This window comes from Fomitopsis serialis, assembly GCF_022376445.1.
Source record: "Fomitopsis serialis strain Sig1Antser10 chromosome Unknown B0H18scaffold_2, whole genome shotgun sequence".
Lineage (NCBI taxonomy): Eukaryota > Fungi > Basidiomycota > Agaricomycetes > Polyporales > Fomitopsidaceae > Fomitopsis > Fomitopsis serialis.
In genome coordinates, this window is record NW_025954962.1 from 881,351 (window position 1) to 908,173 (window position 26,823).

Here is a 26,823-nt window from a genome sequence, read left to right on the forward strand (position 1 = left end):
AAGTCGGCTACTACAGTACAAGAAACAGACCACGACCCAATATACAGAAGGATATCTCGATCAGAAGCTCGTACTCTTTCTAGAGGCCCGCAGAGGGATAATCTCCCACTGCCTCCTGAGCTTAGCCTTTGCGCTCGCCGCGTCCACCTCTTCCTTCGCAAGTGCCAGCACACGCACCTCGCGCCGCCGTTCAAGCGAGTCATCCACCTCGCCCTCCTCCGAACGTTCCTGCTCGAGAATCTCGTCCTCCCTCAGGTCAATCTCGCCGCTGGAGAATACTGTCTCTGGCGTGGCGCTGGATGGAGGCCTCAGAGCACCGAACAAAGAAAGCGGTGTGGAGAATGCGCTGGTGAGCAGCTGGGACGCATCGTCGATGATCCCGCGAGGCTTGCGGGCGGGAACAGCGGTCACCAGGAATGACATCTCCCTCCACGCTTCCCACTTGTTGCGTTCGGAGCCTGCTGCGGGATAGGAGGGGTCCGACGCGAAGGTGATGGTGATGTTCCTCGTCTCGCGGTCATACGAGAACCGAGGCAGTGGGTGAGAGTAGTTATTGGGGAAGGGCTGCAAGACGGGGCGCCGATGGCGCAGAACGAGACGGTCGTCTGGTACCACTCCGTTAAGCATGGTTGGCGAGGAAGATACGTATGTAGATCGTACCTTCGACGTCAATGGCGTGACCAGTACTCCTTGAGCACAGGACTCCGGAAGTATCGATGAAGAAGACCTGGTTGTCCGCGCTAGGGTCCCTCATGGCTATATTGACCAGGGGGCTCTGTGAGGCACTGGGATCGGAAGTTACAATGCAAACTCACAATCCACGAGCGACGTCTCGTTCTCCGTGTACAGTATCAGCTGCGTCCCGTCTTCCGACCATCCCATCTCCACATCCAGCAGACGACCGGTGACCACAGACCGGATGAGAAAGTAACCAGGCGGAAATCCGTACAAATTCAAGTCAGCATCCATTGCGATCGGCAGTTCACTGTTGAAGTGTGCCTCGGTCGGTGTGAGCTGCATGGTGCCAAGATGGGTGGGGCCTTCAAGTTGCTGTGAATCCGCAGAGGGGCTATGTGCCAGAGTTGAATTCGATCACGCAGCACAGCACCTCGGCCTCATAAGTGGACCTGAAGTGCCCGAGCGCCCGGTGCTGCGCTGAAGTTCCGATCGTAGTCCACACGGATGACGAAATTGAGAGTAACTTAGAACGACATTGCGGTCTCGTGAGCAATGTGCGATTCTATACTGCAGTTTCTGTGAAAGATGAAGTCGAGGACGCAAGCACGGCTCGCGTGGAAGCTTGCATATGCCAAATAAGCCGCAAGGACAGCCTTCCGCGTGGCATCAGTGAATAATCCGGACACAAGTACATGTACAACGTCCAGTACACACTGCTGAATGCAAGATCACTGTATGCACGTCTCATATGCTTCGCATCGGTACTCATGGCCGGTACCCGTCGTCAGAATCGTCCGATCGGAACGAACCAGGCATCCGTCGCCGTCGACTAGGATTTCGCGGGCGTCCCGCACGTTCTGACGTCTCCTGCTGACGCTTCTCCTCGTAGTCCTGTAATCGATAGTTCATCTTCGACAGGCCCTTCCACTGCGATACGCACACGTGAATGAGTGGGTAGTTCTTCGAAATTGCAATCCGGTTGAGACTCACCTCATGTCGGACGATCGTGCTGCCCTCCCTATGGCTCCAGCGTGTACCCAGCCACCCCGCGCTCATTAGCACCGGCTGTTCAGAATGCCAGCTGACGTCCCGAACACAGACTTTGGCCTTGTGCGTCGCATCCAGACTGGACGGGTCAGGCCCCGACGGATCGATGCCCATCGGAAGTGTCTGTGAGCGATCGAGCACCTGCACAACCCGGCCGTCCAACGACCATATGTGAATCTGCCCGTCGGAGCTCCCCGAGTAGATGTACTGCTGGCCGGTCGTCTCCGCGGGGCTGAAGTGGCAGCGGATGAGCGTGCGGAGGACCTCGTGACCCGTGTACTGCATGACGCTGCAGTCGAGCGGGTGCGCCTTGAACTTGGGCCGGGGGTACGCGCCGCCGCTGGATGCAGTGCGTGAGCTTCGGGAGGCAAGGGAGTGTGTGAGGGGGGACACCCACCGGTAGTCGAAGTGAGGAATGCCGTAGTGTTTCCGCTGCGCCTGCTCGAATTCGTTATTGGTGCGCATCATGCGGAGGTCCCATAATCGTAGGACTTGGTCCTTGCCGTTCGAGATGACGTAGCGGCCGTCGCCTTTTGCTGAGACGTAAGTGATACCTTCGGTATGGCCGATGAGCACGCCTGAGGGCTTGGGCGAAGCACCCAGTGATCTCCGGTCCCTGCATGAAGATGAGCCATCGGGTACTCATAGAGGCCAGGACTGCACGCACCAGACTTTAATGAAAGTGTCGTCCGACGCACTGACCAAGACGTTCCCTGAAGCTGTATCGGCCCAGCAGCAGCTGTTGACATCGTCTCCATGTGCCTGGATCTTCACTGTGCGTTGATCCGCCACCAAGTCATAGACTGTCAACTGGAGGTTGGTACAGTTCCACCCGACGAGAAAACCAACGCCTACCGAAAATCATGCTACTACCTCCTGCGATGACCTCATTGCCGTCAGCAGAGAACTTGCAGCTCCATATACCAAAATCGTCCTCGTAATCCCACACTTGATTGCCTGTAGACTCGCCAAATCGGATAGGATGCTGCACTGGGGATGGGTCTAACGTCGTGGTCATGTATACCGTATTCGACTGTGAACGAGTGTCAGTCAGACACCAAGCCGGCTGCATGATATACTCACTATTGATGCATATATCATCCTACGGCGTGCCCGTTAGGACTTTTCCAAGCCAATTACGTGGGGAGACTGACCTTTGATTGTCAGGACTGAGATGAGAGTCTGTGATTGTCCAACGCCCAGGGTTGGCCGGGATTGTCTTGATGACCTTCATCGACGTTGTATGCCCATACCGCTCATTTCGTGTTGCTTCCACGTTATGCTGGCCAAGTGGCGCGGTCGTATCATACACATGCAGGCGAAAGTCTGCGGGGGACCCGTCAAACACGCCTCTGGTACACAAGTGGAAGAGGCGTACCTCTGACACATGTGTAGTAGAACGTAGAGTCTGACGATAATGATGAATCCAGCGCAACATAACAAGCGCATGTTGAATGCTCACCTGAGGAATATTGCCCGACATAAGCATTGGCAGCATACTGCGCTACAGCCGTGCCGCTGGAATTCGGTAGTAGATCCTACATCCTGCTCAGTTCGCATCGGCATCGAATGCGTAATATCTGCCACATACACCAGCGAGATCTTCCTTATAGGTAGGCCGCACCCGTGTCCCTCTATTGAGTGCGAGCCTGGCAATATTGTTGTCCCTCTTCCGGGACTTCAGCTGATGCTTTAGCCTGCCGAACTCACCACCCATGAGGAGTTGAAGTCCTTCTTTCTTTGGCTCTTTGACTTCCGGGTACCAACCCTGCGTGCGATCCCATTTGCCGCTATAGCCATGTTGGTTGAAATACTCGTCCTCCTCATCATCGTCGTCGTCTTCTACCTCAGCTTGAGTAGTCACGGTGATGCCGCGGAAGCCCAAGAGCCGTTGGACTTGCGCCAGGGTATTGCCGTCCAGTGAGATTGTGGTGGGTTGGCTGCTGTTTGCAGAAGCAACGCCTGCAGTCTGACGCTGTCTCGCCTCAGCCTCCTGCATGTTAATCAAGGCTGCACACTACCTTCAGCACGCACGGACAACGACGGGATAACAGTACTCGCACCATCTAGGAGTACTCCCACGTCTGTCTCGTCATCAGGTCCATCTTCGTCCTCGTCCTCGTCTTCCTCGTCTTCGTCTTCATCGTCATCTTCACCCTCTTCGATTTCGAAGTCAGGATCGTCCGGGCCATCGCCGACTTCGACATATGCGTGAGGCCCCGCGAGCGCATCGTCCTCAACGCCGTCATAAAGGTCCATGCTGGCATCCAGATCCGTTGCTGGCCCCATGCGCGCGAGATGTGCAGACGGGAATGGTGAGGGGCCGTTGTGTGGGGAGAGGGACTCGGGCGGCGCTGAGCAAGCTTGGAGCGATCGTGCGACGGCCCGGAGGTATCTCGGGTACGACGCACCCACTCGATCGCCGGCTTAGAGCTGCCTCCTTAGGCGCCCATTCTCCTGACCGCTCTCAAGCTTCAAATCCTCCTCCAAAGCTGGGGCTGACCGCGGTCAACCAGCATCGACTCGAACTTGATGTGCGAACATCCTGAGACATCCTGACATCGAACGGCACATACCATGCAGAAGAAGGGGGTCGTATGAGATCGCGCGTGATCATCAGAGACTGCAGCCATGAAAACCTACCGGGCAAAGTTGACTCCGACCGATAATGCACATGCCCGAGAACCTGTCGATCCGGTATTGCATGGATGCGAAAAATATTGCCATGACTGTTTGAGGGAGCTGTACAGTGCTTGCAGAAGTCTCAACTCGAAGTACTTATACTACATCGCACTAGGGTGGAGACTTGGGCCGTAAGCCTTGGCCGCATGGCATTTATATGACACTTGTCTCGCGAACCTCAAAGGTACGCTCGGGATCGACATCCGCGACTGGGTCGACCGTGGCCAGTGATAAAGCCGGGTGTCGACCGTACGTTATTGCGTTGATCTGCATTGTTTCTATAGGCCGGCGGGTATAGCCTTGCAATACGCCCAAGACGGGGAGCACACAGTTGTACATAGAGCCAGCTCAGCATGGTTTAGCAGTCTGCAGTCTGCGCGAGTCGCGAGAGAGTGAGGAAGATGGATGTTGGCGAGCAAATTGATTGAACGCGTCCGAGGCGCCGTGCCCGACGCGCCTAGGTACACGTGCACGTGATCGAATCGAGGTGGTTGTGGCTCTGGCCCGGGCGGACAATGCGCTTGTCCTCATCCTCCCTTCCGTTCTCTACCGGTCTCCAACCATGGCGAGGATGGTCCCTCCCATCACAATCACGGCAGACGACGTCAACTGCCTCATACATGCGTACTTTGAGGACTCAGGCGAGTACTAGTAGGCAGCCTATGTATGTCACCTTGTTGACGTGAATCGTCACTGGCACTGCGCGCAGGCTTCCAACACAGTGCATTCGTTCTTCGCGCAGAGGCTCAAATGAGCGCCTCCCCAAATCTTGGTAAACACGTACCTCGCGGTGAACTTGTAGAACTTCTCAGCAAGGCGCTATTGTACGCCGAAGTAGAGGCTCATTGGAAGGACAGCAACTTGACCGCAAACTGCAGAAGGCCATTCTCTCTGCTTGAGCGCCACACCTGCTCAGCCGACCCCAATGCTGCTGGGCCGAATGATCCTGATCAGGTCAACCATGCTATCGAAGTTGACCAACACGCCGTCCAGCCTCATATAAACGGCGCGATCGGCATGAACGGCACAGCTGATTCTGTAGCAAAACGCAAAGCTAGTACACCCTCCGTCGATGAAGCGCCCAAAGAGAAACGCGCTCGAACTGTCCCTCCAAACGACAACATGCAAGTTGATAGCATCGCACAGTCATCGGTAGAGCGTAAGGTGAACCATCCCCTCAATTGGCAGTGGTCTGATTCGTTGCGGCATTGTTCAAGCACAACAGGCCCAGAACGATGCCACATCTTCCGCGCCTTCCGCGCCCGCCGAATCGAAGAAACCATCAAGACCGAAACGACAATGTGGCCCTGCGGACGACGTCACACCTCCGAATGTCGTAAGTTTGTTGAAGGGCCATAAGACTGAGGTTCGTAGTTCTGCAGGTATCGCTATTTCCTTCACTCATGTCTGGCGGTAGGTTTTCGTGTGTGCTTGGAATCCTACAAAAAAGAACACATTGGCATCGGGGTAGGTCGCTATGATTCGTGTGCCTTTTGAGCGAGGCCCTGTTAACGCACCCAGATCAAGAGATACTGTTGTACATCTATGGAATGTACCTGATTCTAAGCCACCGGCTTCACCAGTGCCGCCGAAGATTGGTCCTCCGATGACACTGTCATGTCCCTCACAATCCGAACAAGGCGATCTTACTTCACTCGACTGGACGCAAGACGGGTCGCTACTGGCGATCGGTTCATACGATGCTATTCTCCGTGTTTGCTCCACGAGCGGCGAACTGTACTTCTCACATACACAACATGAGGTGGGTTGCGTGGTAGGCTGTTGGTTACGCCGCTAGACTGATGTGATGGATTGGGCGGTGAGAAGGGACCCATATTCGCTACGCGTTTCTCCAAGTCTGGTCGCTGGCTCCTAACCGCGAGCTTGGACGGTACAGTATGTGTCTGGGACATCCACGAGAAGAAGCTGCATAAGCAGTTCCAGTGTCATAAAGGTAGCAGAATCTGTCTTACATGACCCTCCGACGCTCACCAACCAGCCCAGACTGTTGCCTAGATGTCGACTGGCTCACCGATGATATCTTCGCAAGTTGCGGCGCCGACGGCAAAATCCAGATTATGAGCCTGGCTCATGCAAGACCTCCAAAGACATTCATGTACGTCTTCTCGTCGTATAAAAATGTACAGGGCATGACAGGATAGTTCAGCGGCCATACGACGGAAGTGAACCAGATCAAATGCAGTCCTACAAGATCAAGAATTGCATCATGTTCGGACGATCGCACCGCACGGATATGGAACATCGAGGATATCGTGTACAACCGTCCACCCAATGACGACGTGGTCGTGCTGAGAGGCCACTCGGATACAGTCAGCTCTATCGCGTGGTCTCCGGTCGTTTCGGAGGGCGAGCATGAAATTCTGGCATCGTGAGTCACCAGTAGTCATTGGTAATCGGAAAGCTGGTGTTGATGCGAAAGCCTGGTAGCTCGTCATTCGACGGCACATCTCGCTTGTGGGACAGTGTCACCGGCGAATGCTTGCGCGTCTTCCAGGATCACAAACGGCATGTCTATGCACTCGCGTTCAGTCCGGACGCACGCTTCTTTGCCACCGGCGGCGCCGATGGCTGGTTACATGTCTACGATGTCAAGGTAAAATACTACGAACGGGCAACCCTCGAGGCTGACCAATCCCTGCAGGCCCGTCAGAAGCGCTGGTCGTGGTACGCCGGCTCAGAGAAACCTGGTATCTTCGAGATCGACTGGCAGCAATCTGGAAACATCAACCGCATGGCGCTAGCCCTAGAGTCGAACCAAGTCGGCGTGGTCGACGTTACACGGGTACCCCTCCTTCAATAACTGTACTATGCACGTATGATCATCTGTTCGGGACCGCGTCGTCATATACTGTATCACTCTTGTAGTCAGCATTCTTGCGATACCTGCATGCAATATTTATTCTGCTATTTACTGCGGAGAAGTGGTGGAAACGGTTGAGAGATTCTGATGCTTGTCGGCTCTTATGGTCTGCAACCCGAGGTGGTACATCTCTCGTCCTAGTCTCCGTTGCAGATGTTAGTAGTTTGGATCTACCCTGGTCTGCCCCGGCATATTTAAGTATTAGGGCTGAGTCTGACAAGGGAGTCGGGATGCTGAGTCAGCAGCCGCGATGCGGATTCAAGTTGGGACGATTGTTCCTTCACTCAGCACAGACTCAGACCCCTCGCCGCCGACAATTAGGGGCAAGACTCTTTCGGTGTCAGCAGTAAGTCTGCCTCACTGTCCCATCTCACGAGTGCTGGGTGAATGTAAAACTGTGCACAGATTCTTGCCCAACCACAGCACAAGCCAGTGTCGGGGCCATGTCTGCTGTTTCTAGCGACGCGAAAATGCATGAACCATCAGCCGAAGAAGTGGAAGAGGAGTTGTTGAAGCATCTCGAGCTCGAGTGGGGCTTGCCGCTGCATATCCTCAGACTGTTCGGAGAGTGGGCGAAGAATATCGACTTCCCGTTTGTTGGGTGCGAGCAGCGTGTAAGTACCTCGAATTGTGCTTCGTGAAGCATGTTGAGCATCCCTCATGTTCCAGATCATCCGCGACTTCTCCCCTGAAGATTGGGTTGATATAAAAACACATCTCAGGGAACACAGCTTGAAGATCCTGAATTACATCTCGTACGTCAGCAATGAAATGTCCCAGTGTATACTAATTCAGGATTGAAGGTTTGCCTATGACGAAGACAAGCGTACACTAACCATGAGAGGCACAACACCAATACATCAGGCTGGAGGCAAAGCTGTGGCGAAAGAGATGAAGGTCGGGGTCAAGAAGTGGCTTTTGACTGACTCTCAAGACTTCTGGATCGACAACAATGAGTACGAAATCGGAGATAAGGGAACCCCCATCCCGGGAACCATGGGGACCCTTCAGTATGAGCCGCCGTTGGAGGGTTCCCCGACTGATAGCGTGCTTGTAGGATCACAGATTGTTGTTTTGCGGGTGGAGTCGTGCTTCACACAGACCTTTTCAGATGCCATGAAGAAGGTATGTCTGATTAGCATTGCTGCTTGGGTAAGACAACATATTAGTATTACAGGTCCACGCAAAAGCTGTCGAGATTTCGAAGGGAAACACTACCTATCGCCGGTTCCTTGGGTCATCATCAACATCGACGAGACCCGCCGCACCGCAGACGCAGTCCCACAGTACGACTCCCTCGACCACAAATTCGACCAACTGCAGGGCATTCCAAGGCCCGTTGATGACCCGAACATCCTCATTGGCGGCTACGCATATAAGCATGAAATCGTTGCTGGCATGACGACTGCCCAGATCTTCTTGGTCAACGGTGCATCCGATCTCGCATTGGTCAGAAAGGGTGTCATGAATGACTGGACTCCTCAGCGCTATGTTGCTGAGGGTCTGGGGATTGTAAGTACTGATTTCAGTATTCGAGGTGGTGACTGATCAAGTCTTACAGCCGTTGAAGGACCGGTACGAAGGGCTTGAAGCCAACTCGCTCGACGCCTTCGTGCGAAGGTGGACAGAAGCTGTCATCAATACTCGGTGTATATCTTCCAAACAAGCGCACTACGGGAACGCTCGCTACGCAGCTGCTGACAGACTGACTCCCACTGACCGCGCGGAGAAAGAAAAACCGGACGTGCGAAATCCGCTCCCTCACATCATCGCCCAGCTTCGTGCGTGTGCACTCAGCACCGCCGAACTTCGCCTCGCGTTGGGCCCAGAAAGGCGTGCAAAGAACGGCAGACACCCGGTCTCGAATTCTACAACGACGACGTAGGCGATCAAGGTGCCCGCGACTGGGGCTTGGACGATGGCTTGGGTGCCATGGAGCGCCGTAGCAAGCGGCCCCTCGAGGACCACGATGGCGAACGCGGGCGGGTCTGAAGGAACATCAAGATACGCCGTCAGGAATTCCTGGGGAAGTCCTTGCAGCACACAATTCACAAGGCCCCTATCGCTCTGGCTGCTGACGACACCGAGTACTCTCCATCCGGCGGTAACAAGGGTGGCGGTGACTGCGACAAGCTCAACGACGAAGACTACCAGGACTCGGAGCAGTTCGTCCCGCAAACCACGCAAGGGAAGCAAGAGGAACAGAGGTGAAAGCAACACTACATGAATCCGAACTGGTCGTTGACTTGCTCTATGTTTGCCTGGCAGGCTGCCTTCGTACATGGTCTCGTTTACTCGTTTCCCGCTCGAGATTATTATTGTCTACCCAATTTTGTACAACCGTTGTGTTAGTAGCTCTACCCCATATTGTAGCATACTTCGACCTGTCGTGGATGACCACATGTCTTGTTATGCGTGTACCCTGCGTTTGCAGGTGTGCGGACGCGCTGAATGCATACTATCGTGAATCACTGTTGAGAGACCCTACATATCGCATCCAACTCGGGGAGGTTCTTCCACCGGATCCGGATCTGGCCGCCTTCGAACGCACCTCGATTCTCATGCCGCCGGTCTACGAATGATGTCACGCGCGGCGCCGAACGGATGCGTGGCGAGGCTTTCGTCCCTCGGCCGCAGAAAGCACCCTTGCACTCGCCCACCACCTTGCCCTTGCCCGTCATGTTTCGAGCAAGCTTCGTCTCTTCGTTGCGACCTCTCACAAACCCCCTAGTCTTCCAGGCCGCGCGGCACCCTCAGGCCGCGGCATGCGATCCTTCAGCAATGCAAGACCCAACGTACTGGCCGCAGTACACAAGCGGTCGACCCTTCCTTCGGCTTTCTTCGTCAGGCAGTCGCGCACTTTCCTGACCGACTCTGCTCCTGTGGTTACCCGGCCTACCCAACAGGAGGCATGGAAGCGCTATGGCATCACAGCCGTAAGTCCTCTGTTTATGCGGGAATCACAGCAGACTGAATATGCCCGCAGGCGACCGTTGCAGGGACCATCGTTGCAGTGAATGTCTTCTTCAACAGGGAGACAAGAGATGGGCTCTCCTCGGCGGAGCAGTCCTACCTGCATGAGAGCTTCATGTATGCCGGAGGCGGTCTTGCGGTGACCGCTGTCGCCGCCCGTTCGCTCTTCAGGTCAGGCTTCGCGTTCCGCCTCATGGCCACCAACCCGTGGGTTGTCCTCGGTGTCAGTCTGGTCGGAAGCATTGGTACTATGATGGGGACCATATACACATCTCCGGAGAACAAGGTCTTGAAGCACGCATTCTGGCTTGTGCGTGCTGATAACCACTGAGGACGACCTTCACGGATACTAACTGCAATTGTATAGGGTTTCAATGCTTGTCAAGCGGCAACGCTTAGCCCGCTGTTCTTCCTGAGCCCTGCCATTCTCTCTCGCGCGGCTTTGTACACGGCCGGCGTGTTCGGTGCCTTATCGTACGTAGGTGCGACTGCCACCAACGACAAGTACCTCTACATGGGCGGCCCGCTGCTTGCGGGTGTCACCGTTGTGGCGCTGAGCTCACTCGCCCCTATGGCCCTTCCTCTCGGCATGCGCGGTTTGGCGATCTCTGAGGCTATCTCGCTCTACGGAGGCCTTGCGGTGTTCAGTGGTTTCATTCTCTTCGAGTAGGTCAAAGTCTCCTGTAGCGCAAGCTTGTACTGACCGTCTTTGTCCATAGTACGCAAAAGATCCTCCAGCATGCTCGCGTGGCTGAGACCGGTGCCATGACGCGCGACCCAATGCGCGAAGCAATCAGTCTTGAGCTAGACCTGATCAACATCTTGTGAGTCTCATGCGTTGCACGTTATATTGCTCTGACTTACCGTATTGTAGCATTCGCATTGTCCAGATCCTGACGATGCAGCAGAGCAGGAAGAAGTAAGCTCATGGCTGCTACCTCCAGTACGATACTTTGAATGGCTGTATCAATACGTTGTTAATGTATCATCTACTTGTCAGTAATTAATAGCCCGATCATCGAGTTGACCACAGTCCACGGTATATGTGCTCGCCAGGCTCGCCTTTGTTGAGCGGAAGGTTTGGACAGCACAGAGAGATGAGCTGCGGTTAAACATATACCAGTCAGTTGCATCATCCGAGCCCCTGCAGAACCAAGAATGCTATTTGAGTCAATAGTGTAGCGTCCAGACTTCAAAGCCTCAACCCTGTGCTCCCGACTTTCCCAAACCCTCCAATACCTGTACGAATCCTCCGGGATCCAAAATTTCCGTACCACCGTACGTGACCCTCTTTCCCATCCGCTTCGCCCACTCCTCGAGGTTGCCATACTCGACGTACCCAGCGCCGCCAACGACGAACACAGTCCCATCTGTGAAAGCCATCCGCTTCGCTCGTCCGCCGGTCGTAGCAGCACCCACCGGGGCATTCACGCCAGACAGGCCGAGTCCAGCAGCGTTGCGAGGGGCGCGCGGATCGAGGAAGAGGTACTCGTCTGTCTCCTGCAGTGACTGGTTGGACGCGGCGGACGACTCCATCAGTGCCTCTGCCAGACGCGTCACTGGCAGGAGCTTGTTCGCCGGCAGGAAGTTCTTCACGCCGGAGATTAGGTTCTCCAGGCCGCCATCCTTCAGCCTGTCTGTGAGCTGCAATACAAGTCCGTTTGTCAGCGCCCGTCATGCCATGTCCGATGTCAGACTGACCCTGCTGCTCAGGGCGCCGAAACCCCTGAAGAGCTCGCCGCCGGGCGTGTTGCCCGCAACGTTGGGCGTAGAGGTTCCGCCCATTGCGCTCGGCACAGTCATCCGTGAGATCTCTCGTGTCCGTCTGACATACTCGAACGCGGCCACGTCTGCCCCTGCGGCCTTCAGCTCCTTCTCAAGCTCGGCAATATCAGTCTTGGAGATGGCGTTGTCGGGGCAGGAGAGGTAGAACACGAGTACGAGTCGGAGCTTGTCGAGGGGTGTCGGGTTGGCACTATCCTTCGGATGCCGCAGGGTTTCCAGAACCGTTTGGACGGTCTACAGCGCAGGACAACATCAATTAGTGAATACGGCTACGGGGCTATTCACGCTTACCTGCTTATTGATGGCTTCTTCTGTGCTGAACAGCTCATCAAGTCCACGCTTCTTGATCTCCTCCAACAGCGCCGTGGCGATGTTCATATGCGTATCCAACACTGCCTTGCGTGCCGTGAGTTCAGGTAGAGCGGTAATGGCCGTCTTCAAGTGGGTGGCGTTGGCCGACAGATCCCTGCCGATGTCCGCACATCAACGTCGAACATCACAATCATGCAGCGAGGAGCAAACGCGGCAGCGCAAGAAAGCAGACCTACATCTGTGCGATGTCGCTGACATCGCTGACGCCCGTAGATCGTGTAATTTCCGCCGCGTCCTGCTTGTACCGATTCAGCTCCGTGTCGATGTCCTCCGCGACTTGTGGGAATGGGTTCGCCGCGTTCTTCGCCCAAAAGAAGTCCTTCGAGTCGAGGTCGTATGAACGCTTCTGTGGCTGTGAGACGACAACGCGGTTAAGCTTCATCTCGAGGCAATCTGAGGCAAGCGCTTGATACGTCCACCCATGCGACATCATGGGGACGAGATCCACGTTCCTGTCGAGGATAAGTAGCACTGGACGGCGACCAGCGGTGTCATTACCGAAAACATAACAGAGGCAGTGTAATGCGCTTACGAGGTCGCTGCAAATTTGATAGCCCCGTCGTATCTTGCGTGAATAGTGAGGTGGTGTGCGAGCGCGCTGCGGACAGGATGGCATCCCGGATTTTTGTCTCGAGTTTCTTTGCAATCATCTCCGCAGCGTTTCCCCTTGGGCATCGTATGATTGGGACATGGCCTTCACCGAAATGAGGCAGAATGGCCGGAGGATGAAGGGTCGTACGTACCCATGGTCGCTACGACGCTGAACAATCCACTCGCTATACGTTCTATCTCTTCTTCGATCTGCTGTTCGCTTGATGACGGGGAATTGAGGAGGGTATATGTCGAATGGGCTTGCGAAGAGCCGGATTGCTGCGGAGTGTTGGGTTCAGAGGCAGACGCGGCCGTCGGAGGCGGAAGGAGTGAGAATAGCGAGGGTGAAGGGGCGATGAACGAGAGGTATTGGTCAAGAACCTGCGTTCCATTCGGTGCTATCGTTACTGGAGGCAACGTGAATAATGATGAACGGACGTACCTGCTCTACGAGCTCTCCTGTACCATCCCGCGCCACCGCTGCAGCAAGCTCTTCAAGTAGTGCTCTGGGCAACGGCTCCACAAAGTTCAGATGAAACGACTCGTATAGGCCCTTCTCCAGGTCTTGCGCCATGCGCCGGATGTTGGTCAATGTCGGGGATACGAAGTACACGGCCGGCACGTCTGGTAGTGGCGGCCGGTTGGAATGCAACTGTCTGCAGGTCATGTAAGTCCGTATGTCTCCTGTCGCATCTTACGCGGGCAAACGCACACATGAAGCGTCACTCCGACATCTCGCAGGTCCTGGACGCGCAGCACTGTTGCAAGGACATCCTTGGTGTGCTGATCCAGAACGAGAACTTTCCATACGGGGGGACCGGCCTGAACAGGCGTCTTGGTTGACGATGCATGCTTCGGCGGGTTTGCGAGAGGGTTACTTGGTGGTTCCACCGCATTGTTGAGATTTAGCAGAGTGAGGAGAGCATTGGTCTGCGACTCTTGCAGAGTGGGCGCCGTCGCCGTCGGCTATAACCTCTCATGAGTACGAACGCTTAGTCTCCACGGAGAGTAGCATACCTGCTTCACGGCGGTACTGGCCATGGGAGCTCAATGCCGACCACGAACGCGTATGTGAAGCTCGCCAATGGGATCCTGTAATGTCCGAGTGTAGCAAGCAGCGGTGAATATGTATGTGGAAGCAGCAAAGCGCAGTGGATGAAGATGGTAATATGTAGTATAGCGTCAGACTTCAGAGTACACCATGCTACAACGCGGACACGTGGCTGCGTTATTATGGGCGCCTAAATGTGGTCACCGCGAATCGCAACCTAACTTGGCCGCGTACTTATACTTGCTTCGACCACAGCAAAACATAGACATACGTTCCGCCGTCTTTCCAGAGAATGTTGGAATGTGCCTTTGTACGGCTTCTTTATGTCCGGACCCTACACTGTGGTGCATCTACGTATGCCCACTAGTGGTCCTGTCAATCACAGGTGCAATCAATATAGCCCGTCGTTTAAATCACCACCGCCTCCGTCAGCGCAGCCTGTTGTCAAGCCCATCGCGACGCTGTCAAATTCGAAGCCCTGGTGATGCGAAGGCCAAGCATCTTTCTCCGATTCGCTGGCTGGTGTCATAAAAGTCGGCACCGACACTGATCTAGCTCTCCAACCACTCGAGGTTGATCCTCCCCAACCGTGTGCTAGTGCATTTGACTTCGGGCTTCAAAGCAAGGTATGCTCTCCTATCGAGGTCTCTGGAGCGACTGATTGAACACTCACCTATCTCAGACATGGGTTGCGCGCAAAGCAAGCAGGGAGCGATGTTTGAGGGAGGGCCGCCCACTCCCAAGGAGAAGTGGACGCATGAGCGCGAGTCCAAGCCTCTGCTGCACCCCAAGGTCTCCCAAGTCAAGTCGAGACATGCTCAGCTTCTTCGTCGGTGTCCCTCTCCTGTCCTCACTGAAGAGCCCGCTCCGTGGGTCACTGGCCACAAAGTGTTGGTACAGAAGGATGGAGAGTTCTTTATCACAGCGTCGTTCAGCGACGTTCAGTGACCATTTGATGCCGCACACGAAACATGAACGCGTTACACGCTAGTAAGATAGGTGCGCAAGTCTTCCTGTCCTCTCATCTCTGTGATGTTTAACGCGTACTCTTAGTTCGTCTTCACACACGCCTGGGCTTGTTTCCCCATATTTATCCCGTTCGTTCAACCGACCAAATCCTAGTGACATCCGCTCTTTAATCCAACCTATCGGACAGTATGTATATAGAGCAGCGTACCACAGTCGACGCTCGTGTCTATCGCATTGCATTCCCAGAGTGCTCCACGCTACCAGTGATGTGCCTGCCCAGATCTTTGCCAGTGGTGGATTGGGCGGTCTAACCGTTGCAACTGAGAACCGGACTCGCTGTAAGTACTTATGAGTGCCTGACTGTCGCTGGGAGATGGCGGTGGACAGTGACGCGCGCGTTTGGGACGATAGACGTAACTCTCTCACGCACGGAGGGCGGCCCCGCGGTGTTCTTCGCGTTCATTTCTCGCTTTTCGAAGTCATCGCGCACCCACCTTCTCTCTGGCACTGCAGACTCGCTAGGAGTCCATGCGCGGCCCACCTACCATTCCTGTCCTTCCTTTGGCTTCACGACCTCGACAATCTGACGACACTCATGAGAATGCCAGGGGAGCATCCTGGAATACATCCGACGAGAACCTTGTATTACCTTTCCCTGCTGGACCCTCAGGCATGTCTTCTGACGCCCTCTCTCCTCCGACCGCGACACCCGTCGCAGCTCGCGAGACTCTCGCGTCCGCTCCGATACGCGTCTTGTCCTCGCCGACCATGCCAATAGACGAAGCGTTACCGCGATACGCTGCTAGCGATCCCAGCGAAGACGCGATACCCGGCCCTTCTACTCTCCGCGATACACCCTCTGCTTATGCGACACCATCTCTTCATGAATCTCCTCTGTATAATTCCTCCATAGATCCACTTGTCATGCAACCCACCATCGACCAGTCATACTTGCGATTAATCCGTGCGCCGCCGCCCGATTCGCCGGTATGCATCGGCCATGGCCTAGATGTACCTGCTATCGGTGTACTTTCGACGCTCGTTCTGCCAACAGCCATTGGGCTAGTCATCTGGGTGAGTGGTCTTTGCTCACCATCGTATGACCCACACCGTACCAACTACGGTTGAAGTTACTGTTCGCCATCCTGCGACCACGCTTCCGCCAAGTCTACGGGTTGAGAGAATGGTTTCCACCCCAGGGGTGCGTGGTGTTTCATCTGCTCCGCCAGGGTGTCTCATGAGTCGCCAGCCTTCGCTCAAAACCTCTCGGACCATCACTATGGGGGTTCCTATGCCTTGACGCGCCCATCGTATCCTCCATCCCCGAGGGCGTCATTAGCGCGGGCAAATCCCCAGCTAGGGACGCTGAATTATTCCCCTCCGATGAAGAGCTGAGCAAAAGGACACTCTGGACAAGCATCCAGGTCGTAGCCATCTGGTCATTCGTAGGTCTGGGCGGCCTATTGCCGCTGTACATGGCAGCGACGCCGTGCATAGCGAGTTCCACGTTGCCCTTCGCCTACCGCGGACAGTACTCAACTCTCCAGGACCTCAGCCTGATCCGGTTGCTTCAACTGCTTGACGACACGACCGGCGGATTCAGCATAGCCCCTTATGTCCGCATCCGCCTCATCATACTGACCATATTCGCGATAGTACTGACGCTGACGCCCGCTCTGTGGCTGCTCATGCGCGAATTCAACAAACTCGTAGCATACCGTGAGTGCTGGGTGAACGTGCGCTGCCAGGGCGTTGAGTTGGGCTGGCTGAGCGCGCGTCATGCCCCAGGCCTGGTCGGCTGGGGTGAGAAACGCGTGAAGGAGTTCGTCGTAAAGGCCGGATTGAGCTCGACGTTGGAGGTGGACAATGGTGACGGAAACGGCAATGGGAAACGTCGCAACAGGCGACGAAACACCGCAGGCTGGAGCGAGGCAGAGAAGGGACAACTCGATGTCGACATTCAGAGCCTCTTTTCCATTGGGTGAGTGTACCTAGAGCTGTCGATAATCCGTGTATATAATGTCTTCCTTCAGTGACACCACTCAGCTTGCGCTCTTGATCGACGAGCGCGATGAGATTTTGGAGAACTGGAGATCGCTGAAGCGAAGTACATACGGAGCTTCCGCCTGTCAACGCCCGACCCATCTATTGCCGACTTCCAGCCTCATCTGTCCACGATAGCCGAGGAACCTGGAACATCCACGAGGCCCGTCATTAGTCGACCGCGTCCGCTAGCGGGACAGGTCAGTTGCACAGACCAATGTCGTCATACAGTCACTAACATGGGCCAGAATCGTCGCAAACGGCGGCGCGGCAGGAATCCTGCGTTCGGTTCATCATCCCTCCCTCCCACATCGTATGTCATGCCTTCTCAGTATTACAAGCTGCGCGGAGTATCAGGCATTAGCGGCGGGCAGTTCACAGACGTTGACCAAGGTGTCCCGTCCCCTGACCGCGGACCCAGCCTGACTGATTCGTTCAATCAGCGAGTCGTAGGCAGCCGCTTCCAGGAGGTGAACAGTAGCAATCCTACCATCGGCCTGATACCCATGGGCAGCCAGGTGGCAGTCAACAGAGACGGCAATCTGGAAGCAGTGCGCACGCCCGAGACCGCAACATTGGATCAACAGTGGGGCGGTGACAGGCACTCGTCGTGGGACACATCCGGGTTCAATGACGCAACCTCGCCATACGCACAGCTGCTACCACACACGTCCCAGGACCATATGCTCTCAGAGTCCGAAGATGACTGGTACGACGTCCTCGAACAAGATCCGGAAGCGTTTGATAACGCCGAAGAGTACCCAAAGAGCTCACGCAGACGGCCGCGACCCCCTCGACAGACGGGCGTGGAGCTGCAGCGCGAATCGTTTCCTCTGAGAAATCGCGAGGCGAAGACAGGAGAGGACGTCCCACCGCCCCATCTGCGATTGCAGCCGAGGCAGCCATTCGTGCGCCCGCAGTCCGGCGTCGACCACGGCGCGCTCAGCGCGATCTACGCGGACATAAACCAGTGGCGGACGAAGCTGAAGGCGATCAACCTCGAGATATCCGAGGTGCAGACGGAGAGCTACAATGACATCGCGGACGGCGCGCGCATCAAGGGTTGGCTCATGATCGGCCGTGGTCTGCGGTACATACCGGGGATTCAGCTCATCGAGGGTCGGGCCAAGGAAGACATTCGGTGGGATGAGCTGCAAAACGAGGGCAGCACGATGCGTAGTGTTGGCTTCTGGACGGCTGTCGTGACCTTCGCCATAATACTGGCCGTCATTCGTACGTCAGGCATGCTGCCCGAAGCGTTCCCAAGCTAACGTCCAATTCAGTGACGCCGGTGGCCGCGCTGTTTCTAAGTACGGCCCCAGACTTTGCACACTACTTCCCATTCTTGATGCGTCTGAATGAGGGGCAGCAATTTGGAGCTGGAATCGCTACAGACCTAGTACCCGCCCTGCTCGTCGTCCTGTTCATCGCCGTCATCCTGAAGATCGTAACCTGTAAGAATCACGCCCTCAGTTCCCGTAGCGCCGACCAACTGAGTCGTTTTTAGATATCGGGCAACTGTTTCCTTCAGTTTCGCTCTCCGGAAGTCAGCTGCTGATGTTCAAGACGGTGTTCTACGTCCTCACGGTGGTCGGAGGCATTGCGCTCTTCACGGCAGGCGCAGTGCTGTTTGCAATGCACTCTTGGAGCATCGACATCGGTGATAGCGCCTCCGTAGCCGACGGGATTATCTACATGAGCATGCTCGCCCTCCTCCTGCTTTTGGCCGTAGCAGTCGTATTCCCCGGCTTGCTTCTGCTGCAGCCGATCCGGTTGATCCGCGTGGTCCGACATGAGAGGGAGGCTATCACCTCCAGACAGCGTTTCCGAGGTGAGTCTAACGAACATCTCTGCTCAGATGACCGACCTGATTACGGGATAGCTGTCTACCCCACGACGTACAACCCGACGTATGCGCTGAGCTGTTGCGTGCTGGCGTTTGCTTATGCCGCTGCCTTTACGCTGTTGTTTCCGCTTGTGGCCCCGGCGGCATTACTGCTGCTGCTTCTAACTCTGATCGGTAGGTTGAGTTTACTGTCCGTGATCCGATGCTTCTAACCTGGTTGCTCATTGCCAGCGCACCGCTTCTTGATCGGTCATGTTCACGGTCGGACACACTCCTCCACCGGCGGGCTCTTGCAGATATGGCTCGTGCGCAGATTGGGCACTCTGCTTGCTTTCCAACCGCTTATATTGGGCCTCATTCCTCTTGAGCAGAGATCTCTGGATGAGGGTGGCATCCTGTGCGGGTTCGCGGTGTTCACGTCCATCTTCGTCGAGTCCTATACGGCCTGGAGGACCCGGCTGCCTGGCCCGCGCTCACTGAGCCTATCACCCAGATTCGTTGGAGACCTTCGCGCGTACTGCACGCCGGGGAAGAGGGGGGTCGCGGAAGAGGAGAGCCTGAGCCTCGTGAGCTCTGCGAGGAACACCGGATGCGCGGTTCGTTTGCGTCGATCCTCGACATGATGTCCTTGACCCTCGCAGTCGTCCCTCGCCATCGGAAACGAGGGGACCCGTCCCGCTGCGTGAGTCGCGCCCTTCTCTCTTCCGTCTGAGACCTATGCTAATCGCGTGCTGCATATGGGTGTAGCGACGGAGACGCTCGACGACCTGACCGCCACGGAGCGTGCTGCCGCACACATCCCGACGCGCCTCCGCACCTCCCTGCGCTCCCGTTCGCCGACCACGCCGAGGAGATGGCTGGCGTGTTGTATGCGCCCGAACTGCTGGCGCCCCCGCCTGTCATTTGGCTGCCGAACGACGCGGGCGGGGTGGGACGTTCGGAGGCGTATGACCTCATGCGGTATCATCACCTGCAGGTGACGCTCGATGTCCGGCGAAAGAGGACGTCATCCTCCATAGACGGTCTTGTCCTCGCAGACACGCCGCACCAGGACAGGTCATAGCCACCGACCTGCGGCCTCATGGACAGTTCCTGTTCTCCGTCTCACCTCGCCGAACCCTTGCCCACCTACCCTTGATTGCTTCCGACGGTGCTGCCATCTGCTGTTGTTTCATTAAACTTGGTGATATGTGTTTTGTATTCATGCTCATGCGGACTGATAGACCGCTCTTGATGTTTGTCACGACCTGTTGTACTGATGATATTACTGATACTGATGATTACTTACTGACGACCCAGAAACTGTACGGTACCGAGATGGCTTGTGACTAATGGAAGGACAGTTGCGTAAATGGATGCGCCGGAGCTTACTTACGTTGTGCAAACACGCTGTACGGAGACGACGCCCTGTAGTTGCAGTGTAGTGCCCTTGCTGGACTCGTCGAAAGGCGCAGAGCTCGCCGCTGTGCGGAGCCGGGCCATAATTGGTCCCTGTGAGTATACGTTGACGTGCAGAAACACGCACTCTCGGTCTTCACTAAATAATCAGATTGGTCTAAGTAGGGGCATCATACATGATCGCAGTTGCAGCACTTTATCACGGCAACGTCGCAGTCTTCTACCCCATGTCAAGGATGGTCACTGTATACCATGCCGCTGAAGATCAGTATCAGAAAGCGAGCTACTTAGAAGTCACCGTTACGAGAATCCGAGGGGGAGAAGAGTTTCTGCGACGAGATAGGGCCTCGGGGCTGAGAGTGAAAAGTAGCGTGTCGATGACATGTGCTGCATCCTTGTGGTGGTCTGGCTCAAGGCTCCCGGTAAGCGACGCAGCTGCGCAGGGACATGGTTTCATCATTGTTTGCTCGTTGCTGACTGGGAGGCACATGCGGGGCATTGATAGGCCTAGGAGTAGCTATGAGCACATGCTGGAGAGAAAGAGAGAGGGTACAACCCTGGCACCCCGGAGTCGGCGGGAGATATCAAGGAATCGGGGTGGCCCCCGGACGGGCAATATGTAAGTGCTGGTGCTGGGGAGAACATATCCAGGATGTTACGCGATGCGCCCGATAACACCTCGATTAAATATTTCCGCCAGGCTTGGCAGTCGCAAGTGCAGAGCAGTGAGCGACGACGAGGACAGGCCGAGGACGATCGCGAGCGAGACACATGGGCGGAGCAGTGATGGGCGGTGGCTGGCGGTGGCTGGCTAATGTGGCCAGCCGGGCGTTGCGTCACGGCTGTCACAGTGGAGCAGAAGCTCGCGGCCGTTTCAGCTGACGTCCCGCCGCGAGCGCGACGACGGGGCCTTTCACTTTCAGACTTGGCTTCAGCTTCACCGTCCCGGCCACCCCCGAGACTAGCGCACCAGCCCCTCTCGCCCGGCCGGACGTTGTGCGGTGCATGGGAGATAGCAAGGAAAGAGAGACACGGAACAGACGGGGAGGGCATGGCGCAGCCGGCTGCAGCTGGTGGGGCAGAAGTAGGCCAAGCGGTGCGCGGCAGGCAGCGCCTGTCGGCCGTTACCCGGTGCACACGGGCCACGCAGCCGGGATGATCTGTGGGCGTGAGCGATGGCCGCCAAAGAGAGGTGGGAGTGCGCGATGGAGCTCTGCAACCGGAGAACGCACCCTCTTTTCAGGGTAGCCACCCTCGCCCACCTAAAAGCTAATCGACCTCGGGCCCTGTCCCCTCCCATACTTATCCTGCCGTCGTCTCGTCGCCCCGGCCCAACGGGGCTAGTCCCACCCGCCGCTGCCCTCGCCGCGAACTCCGCCCTCTACAGCCCGTCCGTGCTCTGATCAGCATCGTGCACCGTCTGCGGCCGCCCTCTGCATGATGCTGGCAAACGTGTCCATGCACCCAGACCACCCCGACATCGATCCGTTCGTCCTCTACGCGCAGTCGCTCCACGACTATACCCTCCGTCTCTGGACCGAGTCGCGCCGCGTAGCAGAGGAAAAGGCCCGCGCCAGAGCAGCAGAGATCGCATTGGCCAGGAAGCGGGAGGAGGAGAGGCAGAGACAGAAGAAATTGGGCACCCACCCCGCCGCCCAGGCGACCAAGTCCAACAACTCCGTCTGAGGGCCGTCCGCTCTGAAGAGCGCGACCCATACATTCCACCCGCAATTGACCCTCCGATGGCGCCTTGTCGGCCGTCGACGCGCACATGTCATCAAGCCATCTGCAGCACCCCCTCGGTGCGACACCCATCACCTTGCCTGCCGCCGCTGTCGGCCGCAGACAACCGCATACACGTTCACGCCCACACGGCCGTCGACTCACCTCTCGCTGCCCCCGGTACTGTACATATTGCGCCTTTGCACCACACACTACGAGCGCGGTCTCTGCACTGTACCATAAGTCCACATATCATATCGTCCTCGTAGCTGAATTATACCTCGTACCTAGGATTCCTGTCGTGTTGATCTTCCTGTCATCCCCGTCCTCATCTCGCTCTCCCCGTCTGTATCGTCGCCATCGCATTGCCCTATCTTACGACCTCTGCATCTCGCCTGTAAAGTCAATGTGCGCTCCATGCCTATATATTCCGTCATCTTTGGGGTTTCATTCACTTGTACCGCACCCGCTAGACTTCGAATACAATTGGTTGAGACGTGTTATGTCCTGCTTTTGCACGTGGGCCTGAAGCTGCCATCGTATGTCGCGTGCCAGTTGCCTAAACCGTTCAGTGTGGCAGCCAGGTGAGTTGCCCGGAATTGTCGTCGAGAAAGCGCACTCTGATCAATTGCCATATGCCGAGCATAAAGAGGAGAGGGGGAGGACAGACGGCGACGAACAGCCAAGGTCTTTTAAAGCGATACTCTGCCTTTTACTCGCAGCGGTCCAGGCTGGACGGGGCCGCGGCCCTGTGTGCGCTTGTGGTGATCTGACAATTCCCATTTTGGGATGTTTTGCAGGGCAATCTGCGTCCGACAACCATCAGCAGCGGGACACGAGGACAAACGCCGTGCCCAGTGGACTGTGGAATGCTCTCTGCGCGATGGAGAAACCGTCAGCCGCCCACAGGTCAGAGGTTATTTCTTATCGTCCTGCAGGCGGAACGTTGATTGACTGAAAAAATAGTCGTCGTTATAAACGGAACGCCAGTAGACTTTGCAGCACGTTCATCAAGCCATGCGTATGCTCTTCGGCCCAGGGGCAGCGCTCGTCGCCGTCGACCCGCATCTCACTGTGATTCGTGAGAACGGTTTCTGCTGAGGCCGTCTGTGCCTATGATTACGGCACTAGTCACGCACGTTCGAGGAAATCGTTGAGCGCGTTCCCTCGCACGGGCCCCTTCCTCGCTTCGACCCAGTATTTAATGCGTGTGTGAGGCCATTATGCGGGGGCTCAGCGAGCGACGCGCACAGTGGTTCTGACCGCTAGAAGTTCACCAGCATCCGGATAGCCATGGCGCGTAAGGTGCTCGGGGCGTTCAGTGTCTCCGTTCTCCCAGCGATCGTCGCAGCCCAGGCGAGCGGGACGCTGCCCACCGCGTACACGCTCTCTGGAGCCTTCCCCACCTCTGTGTACGCCGCGTACTACAACGACCCGACCGCGACCACGGCCGAGCCCCAGCCTGTCATCTCTGACCCCGTCACGGTGAGCGTGTTGGGCTTGGTATGCGCGCGGAGTTCGTACTGAACTGGTTACCTCAGCACGAAGTCTTTCCGTATTGGCTGACGAACCCCGAGACGATTCCGCAGGTGCGCACCCACTTCACCTTTTTCATCTTCAGTTAGGCTCAGCGACTGGTGCGGTTCCACAGCTTGACACGTACGAGGCGCACCCACTTCCCCCACCTGCCGCGGGCTCGCAACTGCTCCAGTATGCGATTCAGCAGATCAGCACGATCGCGAATAGCTCCGTCTTCGCGGGCGACTCGTGCGCTGCGTGTCTGGCCGGGCTCGAGGTCGCCAAGTTCCTCGCGCTCGCCGCGCCGGAGCAGGGCCCGAACCTGGCCGTCGCGCTCTGCGAGGCGTTCGACTACTCGGACGACTGCGCGACGGAGTACGGCGTGTACACCCTGGGCACGCCGATCACGCAGGTGATCGCGTATGCGGATGTGGGTGGTTATGATGGCCAGGTGCGTGGTGATTGGGACGGTGTGTGTGGACCTGGGCCGTTGGGATTGACTTGGCGTTCGCGGTTCGCCGTAGGTTATCTGCCAGCGGTACTTCAGCTCGTGCCCGGACCCAGGCACCAGCCCTCTGGACTTGACGAATTGGTTCGCGAAGCCGAAGCCTAACCCGCTCCCGCCGCCCAAACAGCCCACGGGCGAGCGGCTCAAGGTGCTGCACATGTCCGACCTGCACATCGATCCCCGTCAGTAGTTCGCGTGTTCGTATGATGGCTGGTGGACACGGAAGGCTGATTGGGTTGGACCGCGCATTGACAGGGTACATGATCGGCGCCGAGGCCAACTGCACTGATTACCTTTGCTGCCGTCCTGGCGTGTACAACTCGCACAGCCCGAACGTCACTGTCCACCTGCTCCACGTATGGTGCCTACTCTGGTATGGCATCTTCGAACAACGTCTTTTCTGTTAACTAAGTCGGCTGTAGTGATGCCCGTTTACCCTCATCTTGGCTGCTCTCCAGGCTGTCCCTGTGCTCACCGGAACCGAAGAGTACGGCTTCAACTTCACTATCTACACCGGAGACCTGGTCTCGCACGACCCTGAACAAGAACTGTCCAGGTAAGATGAAGGTTATCTCACACCGGTGGCACTCGACCTGTGGCTGAACTCCCTTGAAGGGCATATACGGTGTATTCGAGACTGTCCTGTACGATCTCTTGAAACGGCAGATCAATCGGGGCCAGTGTATGCCGTGATGGGTAATCACGATACGTACAACGAGTATGTATCGTTATTGAGTGGTTTAACACTGCTAACCATGCCTGGAAATAGGGCGCAGAACTCTCCGTACGACATTGATCCTCTATCAGCGGACAGTTCAACTGGTCTGTCGAGATTCTAGCGTCCCAAAATGTAACGTACTGACTTGAATATAGGGACTACGACCATCTTGCATCACTATGGGAGATTGAGGGCTGGCTCTCCGCGGAGACCGCCCAGCAAGCCCGCACGCACTATTCTGCATACTCCGTGCAGCGTACGGATGGCTGAGGATCATCACCGTGAACACTGACTTCTGTGCGTCTCCTTTGACTGATGCTTTCTTTGACTGACGGTCTGAATCAAAAGGGTACACGGCCAACTACTACAACTACATGAACCTGTCGTCGTCCGAAACTCGGGCATGCTGCGCTTCCTGACCGACGAGCTCCAAGCGCTGAGGACGCCGGTGACCGTGGTACGTGCCAAAATTTCCTACGATGCAGACCCAGTTCTCATGATTGTCGGCGCATCAGCATGGATCCTTGGCCACGTCCTACTGGCTGGGATGGTACTAACGCCCTAAAGAACCGAGAACCTCTGTATGTCATCGTTCCACGGGCTTTTCTGTACCGCCTAACCTTGTGGATCCCCAGCAGTCTATCAGATGTAAGAGCGTCTCCGACGCCCCGTTCTACGTTGTTCTGACCGTGATGGACAGTGTGGATCGTTACTCGCCCCACGTCATCGCAGCTTCTTCTTTGGTCATGATCACGAAGATGAGCTCAGTGTTCGTGCCATCTCTGCTCCCCACACGGTGTCACCGCATTTCTGATGATACTTCAATCAGATCTACTACGCAAACAACGCCACCGATATCAGTGCGGACAACGCCTCGCAGTCTCATGGGTAGGTCATGCTGCTGTATGCCCTCGTAAAATTGAATGACAACCATCATCGATCCAGATCATGCCCTCGGTGACCCCCCTGACGAACCTCAACTCCGGCTTCCGCATGTACGAGGTCGATTCCGGGGTGCGTCCCACTCCAGCATGGTGGCACACTGATGATCCGTAATGCTGACTCCACCCGCGAACTCCGCCAGACGTTCGAAGTCTTGGACTCCTACACGTGAGTGCCCGCGCGACATCAGGGGTGGTCATGCCGTACTGAGCGAACCCGACGCCCCGCAGCTGGTACGCTGACGTCAATTCGTTCGGCGCCCTGGACGGGCAGACGGAGTTTGGGCCCACCTATCAGCTCGAGTACAGTGCGCGCGAGGCGTACGGGCGAGCATCGAGTGGGGCCCTAACGACCCTTTGAATGCGACGTGGTGGCATCTGGTGACCGAGGGTGCGTGGACTCCGCGAGTTCGTCAGAAGGGTACTTACCACGGAGCATCCGAAATCAAATAGCGATGGAAGCGAACTCGACGCTCGTTCAGGTGAGAATCCTGTCGGACTGCGCAATGCAGTTTGAAACTGAATATTGTTTTTATAGCTCTTCAACACGTATCAAGGGAAGAGTTCGGTCCAGTCGCCGGCCTGTACCGGCGAGTGCATACCCGCGAAGATCTGCTACATGCGTAGCGGCAGTGCTTCTATCGCCGCCACAAACTGTCCTTCTGGTTATGGCTCTGTCCAGTAGGGAGCAGGCAGCCCAAAATTCGTGAAATGGTTGGAGACGTGCTGGATTTGGCTTGTCTTTAGCGAATTCGATGTTCACTTCGAAGTTGCGTAAGAAACGACTGATGCATTGTCGATTGCCCGTGGTGATGCAAGAATCTGCATGCGAAGGACTGCTGCCACGCTTACCAGCCTACGTCGGTGAGTAGCTTGGAGCTCTAGTACTAGTTTATGCCGTAGCATAGCGCCCGTTACTTGGCACTATGCATTGTAGGAGTCACACCAGGTCACACTGCTCTTCACGTCCTTCACACTCGCCAGATCTCAATCTTGAGCGCTTACATCTCTACCAGCATGAGTGCTGCGCTGTCAGTCGTGTGCCATTCAGTGATGACTAGTGCGTACTTGCTCTTTGTGGGTTGTACGAAATGCAGACA

At 56.1% G+C, this 26,823-nt stretch overlaps 9 protein-coding genes across 9 annotated transcripts; 6 read left to right on the forward strand and 3 right to left on the reverse strand.

Annotated features, from left to right (window-relative positions):
* Positions 1-60: 60 nt before the first annotated feature.
* On the reverse strand, positions 61-3,724 carry B0H18DRAFT_867577 (WD40 repeat-like protein; the record flags this gene model as incomplete). Its single annotated transcript, XM_048039871.1, has 13 exons — positions 61-605; positions 661-756; positions 816-1,069; positions 1,484-1,605; positions 1,669-2,065; positions 2,123-2,341; positions 2,393-2,528; positions 2,581-2,758; positions 2,809-2,827; positions 2,880-3,051; positions 3,104-3,133; positions 3,188-3,263; positions 3,317-3,724. The coding sequence occupies 13 exons, from the start codon at positions 3,722-3,724 to the stop codon at positions 61-63; spliced, it is 2,652 nt and encodes an 883-aa protein (XP_047900430.1).
* Positions 3,725-4,932: 1,208 nt separating this feature from the next.
* B0H18DRAFT_970157 (WD40 repeat-like protein) lies at positions 4,933-7,365 on the forward strand. Its single transcript, XM_048043678.1, has 10 exons — positions 4,933-5,048; positions 5,117-5,566; positions 5,625-5,773; positions 5,825-5,874; positions 5,929-6,169; positions 6,235-6,361; positions 6,412-6,523; positions 6,575-6,796; positions 6,856-7,021; positions 7,070-7,365. Exons 1-10 carry the CDS (start codon positions 4,970-4,972, stop codon positions 7,226-7,228), a joined length of 1,755 nt encoding a protein of 584 aa, XP_047900431.1. The 5' UTR covers positions 4,933-4,969; the 3' UTR covers positions 7,229-7,365.
* A 196-nt stretch (positions 7,366-7,561) lies between these two features.
* B0H18DRAFT_194553 (uncharacterized protein) lies at positions 7,562-8,894 on the forward strand. The gene is made up of 6 exons (XM_048037050.1): positions 7,562-7,634; positions 7,694-7,902; positions 7,958-8,043; positions 8,092-8,413; positions 8,466-8,800; positions 8,850-8,894. The coding sequence occupies exons 2-5, from the start codon at positions 7,732-7,734 to the stop codon at positions 8,688-8,690; spliced, it is 804 nt and encodes a 267-aa protein (XP_047900432.1). The 5' UTR covers positions 7,562-7,634; positions 7,694-7,731; the 3' UTR covers positions 8,691-8,800; positions 8,850-8,894.
* B0H18DRAFT_194554 (uncharacterized protein) lies at positions 8,895-9,808 on the reverse strand. The gene has a single exon (XM_048037051.1). The coding sequence runs from the start codon at positions 9,569-9,571 to the stop codon at positions 9,050-9,052; it is 522 nt and encodes a 173-aa protein (XP_047900433.1). The 5' UTR covers positions 9,572-9,808; the 3' UTR covers positions 8,895-9,049.
* Positions 9,809-9,929: 121 nt separating this feature from the next.
* Positions 9,930-11,298, forward strand: B0H18DRAFT_970163 (inhibitor of apoptosis-promoting Bax1-domain-containing protein). Its single transcript, XM_048043679.1, has 5 exons — positions 9,930-10,224; positions 10,275-10,571; positions 10,629-10,927; positions 10,981-11,085; positions 11,136-11,298. The coding sequence occupies exons 1-5, from the start codon at positions 10,054-10,056 to the stop codon at positions 11,182-11,184; spliced, it is 921 nt and encodes a 306-aa protein (XP_047900434.1). The 5' UTR covers positions 9,930-10,053; the 3' UTR covers positions 11,185-11,298.
* B0H18DRAFT_970167 (Sec1-like protein) lies at positions 11,299-14,173 on the reverse strand. Its single transcript, XM_048043680.1, has 9 exons — positions 14,027-14,173; positions 13,722-13,975; positions 13,452-13,665; positions 13,162-13,390; positions 12,951-13,112; positions 12,595-12,889; positions 12,338-12,512; positions 11,963-12,280; positions 11,299-11,905 (listed from the first exon to the last, which is right to left on the reverse strand). The coding sequence occupies exons 1-9, from the start codon at positions 14,048-14,050 to the stop codon at positions 11,462-11,464; spliced, it is 2,115 nt and encodes a 704-aa protein (XP_047900435.1). The 5' UTR covers positions 14,051-14,173; the 3' UTR covers positions 11,299-11,461.
* Positions 14,174-14,288: 115 nt separating this feature from the next.
* On the forward strand, positions 14,289-15,423 carry B0H18DRAFT_970171 (uncharacterized protein). The gene is made up of 3 exons (XM_048043681.1): positions 14,289-14,686; positions 14,743-15,177; positions 15,237-15,423. Exon 2 carries the CDS (start codon positions 14,745-14,747, stop codon positions 15,006-15,008), a length of 264 nt encoding a protein of 87 aa, XP_047900436.1. The 5' UTR covers positions 14,289-14,686; positions 14,743-14,744; the 3' UTR covers positions 15,009-15,177; positions 15,237-15,423.
* A 374-nt stretch (positions 15,424-15,797) lies between these two features.
* B0H18DRAFT_950236 (uncharacterized protein) lies at positions 15,798-19,981 on the forward strand (the record flags this gene model as incomplete). Its single annotated transcript, XM_048041946.1, has 11 exons — positions 15,798-16,103; positions 16,160-16,230; positions 16,279-17,010; positions 17,063-17,136; positions 17,304-18,305; positions 18,356-18,526; positions 18,580-18,903; positions 18,955-19,092; positions 19,150-19,514; positions 19,560-19,600; positions 19,666-19,981. The coding sequence occupies 11 exons, from the start codon at positions 15,798-15,800 to the stop codon at positions 19,979-19,981; spliced, it is 3,540 nt and encodes a 1,179-aa protein (XP_047900437.1).
* A 3,350-nt stretch (positions 19,982-23,331) lies between these two features.
* Positions 23,332-26,408, forward strand: B0H18DRAFT_1081562 (uncharacterized protein; the record flags this gene model as incomplete). The annotated part of the gene is made up of 16 exons (XM_048031413.1): positions 23,332-23,523; positions 23,580-23,627; positions 23,690-24,007; positions 24,081-24,246; positions 24,320-24,399; positions 24,523-24,620; positions 24,938-25,038; positions 25,210-25,363; positions 25,483-25,525; positions 25,612-25,642; positions 25,663-25,670; positions 25,728-25,796; positions 25,867-25,892; positions 25,955-26,061; positions 26,177-26,205; positions 26,262-26,408. 16 exons carry the CDS (start codon positions 23,332-23,334, stop codon positions 26,406-26,408), a joined length of 1,617 nt encoding a protein of 538 aa, XP_047900438.1.
* Between the last annotated feature and the right edge of the window lie 415 nt (positions 26,409-26,823).

Coding starts and splice junctions, on each gene's coding strand:
- B0H18DRAFT_970157 (XM_048043678.1), top strand. CDS start 4,970: ATGGCGAGGATGGTCCCTCCCATCACAATCACGGCAGACGACGTCAAC. Junction 5,567..5,624: donor CGCACAGTCATCGGTAGAGC/GTAAGGTGAACC, acceptor GCATTGTTCAAG/CACAACAGGCCCAGAACGAT. Junction 5,875..5,928: donor AAGAACACATTGGCATCGGG/GTAGGTCGCTAT, acceptor TAACGCACCCAG/ATCAAGAGATACTGTTGTAC.
- B0H18DRAFT_194553 (XM_048037050.1), top strand. CDS start 7,732: ATGTCTGCTGTTTCTAGCGACGCGAAAATGCATGAACCATCAGCCGAA. Junction 7,903..7,957: donor TTGTTGGGTGCGAGCAGCGT/GTAAGTACCTCG, acceptor CTCATGTTCCAG/ATCATCCGCGACTTCTCCCC. Junction 8,414..8,465: donor TTTCAGATGCCATGAAGAAG/GTATGTCTGATT, acceptor TTAGTATTACAG/GTCCACGCAAAAGCTGTCGA.
- B0H18DRAFT_194554 (XM_048037051.1), bottom strand. CDS start 9,571: ATGTACGAAGGCAGCCTGCCAGGCAAACATAGAGCAAGTCAACGACCA.
- B0H18DRAFT_970163 (XM_048043679.1), top strand. CDS start 10,054: ATGCGATCCTTCAGCAATGCAAGACCCAACGTACTGGCCGCAGTACAC. Junction 10,572..10,628: donor TGAAGCACGCATTCTGGCTT/GTGCGTGCTGAT, acceptor GCAATTGTATAG/GGTTTCAATGCTTGTCAAGC. Junction 10,928..10,980: donor AGTGGTTTCATTCTCTTCGA/GTAGGTCAAAGT, acceptor CTTTGTCCATAG/TACGCAAAAGATCCTCCAGC.
- B0H18DRAFT_970167 (XM_048043680.1), bottom strand. CDS start 14,050: ATGGCCAGTACCGCCGTGAAGCAG. Junction 13,666..13,721: donor GTCGGAGTGACGCTTCATGT/GTGCGTTTGCCC, acceptor CATGACCTGCAG/ACAGTTGCATTCCAACCGGC. Junction 12,890..12,950: donor ATCAAATTTGCAGCGACCTC/GTAAGCGCATTA, acceptor GTCGCCGTCCAG/TGCTACTTATCCTCGACAGG.
- B0H18DRAFT_970171 (XM_048043681.1), top strand. CDS start 14,745: ATGGGTTGCGCGCAAAGCAAGCAGGGAGCGATGTTTGAGGGAGGGCCG.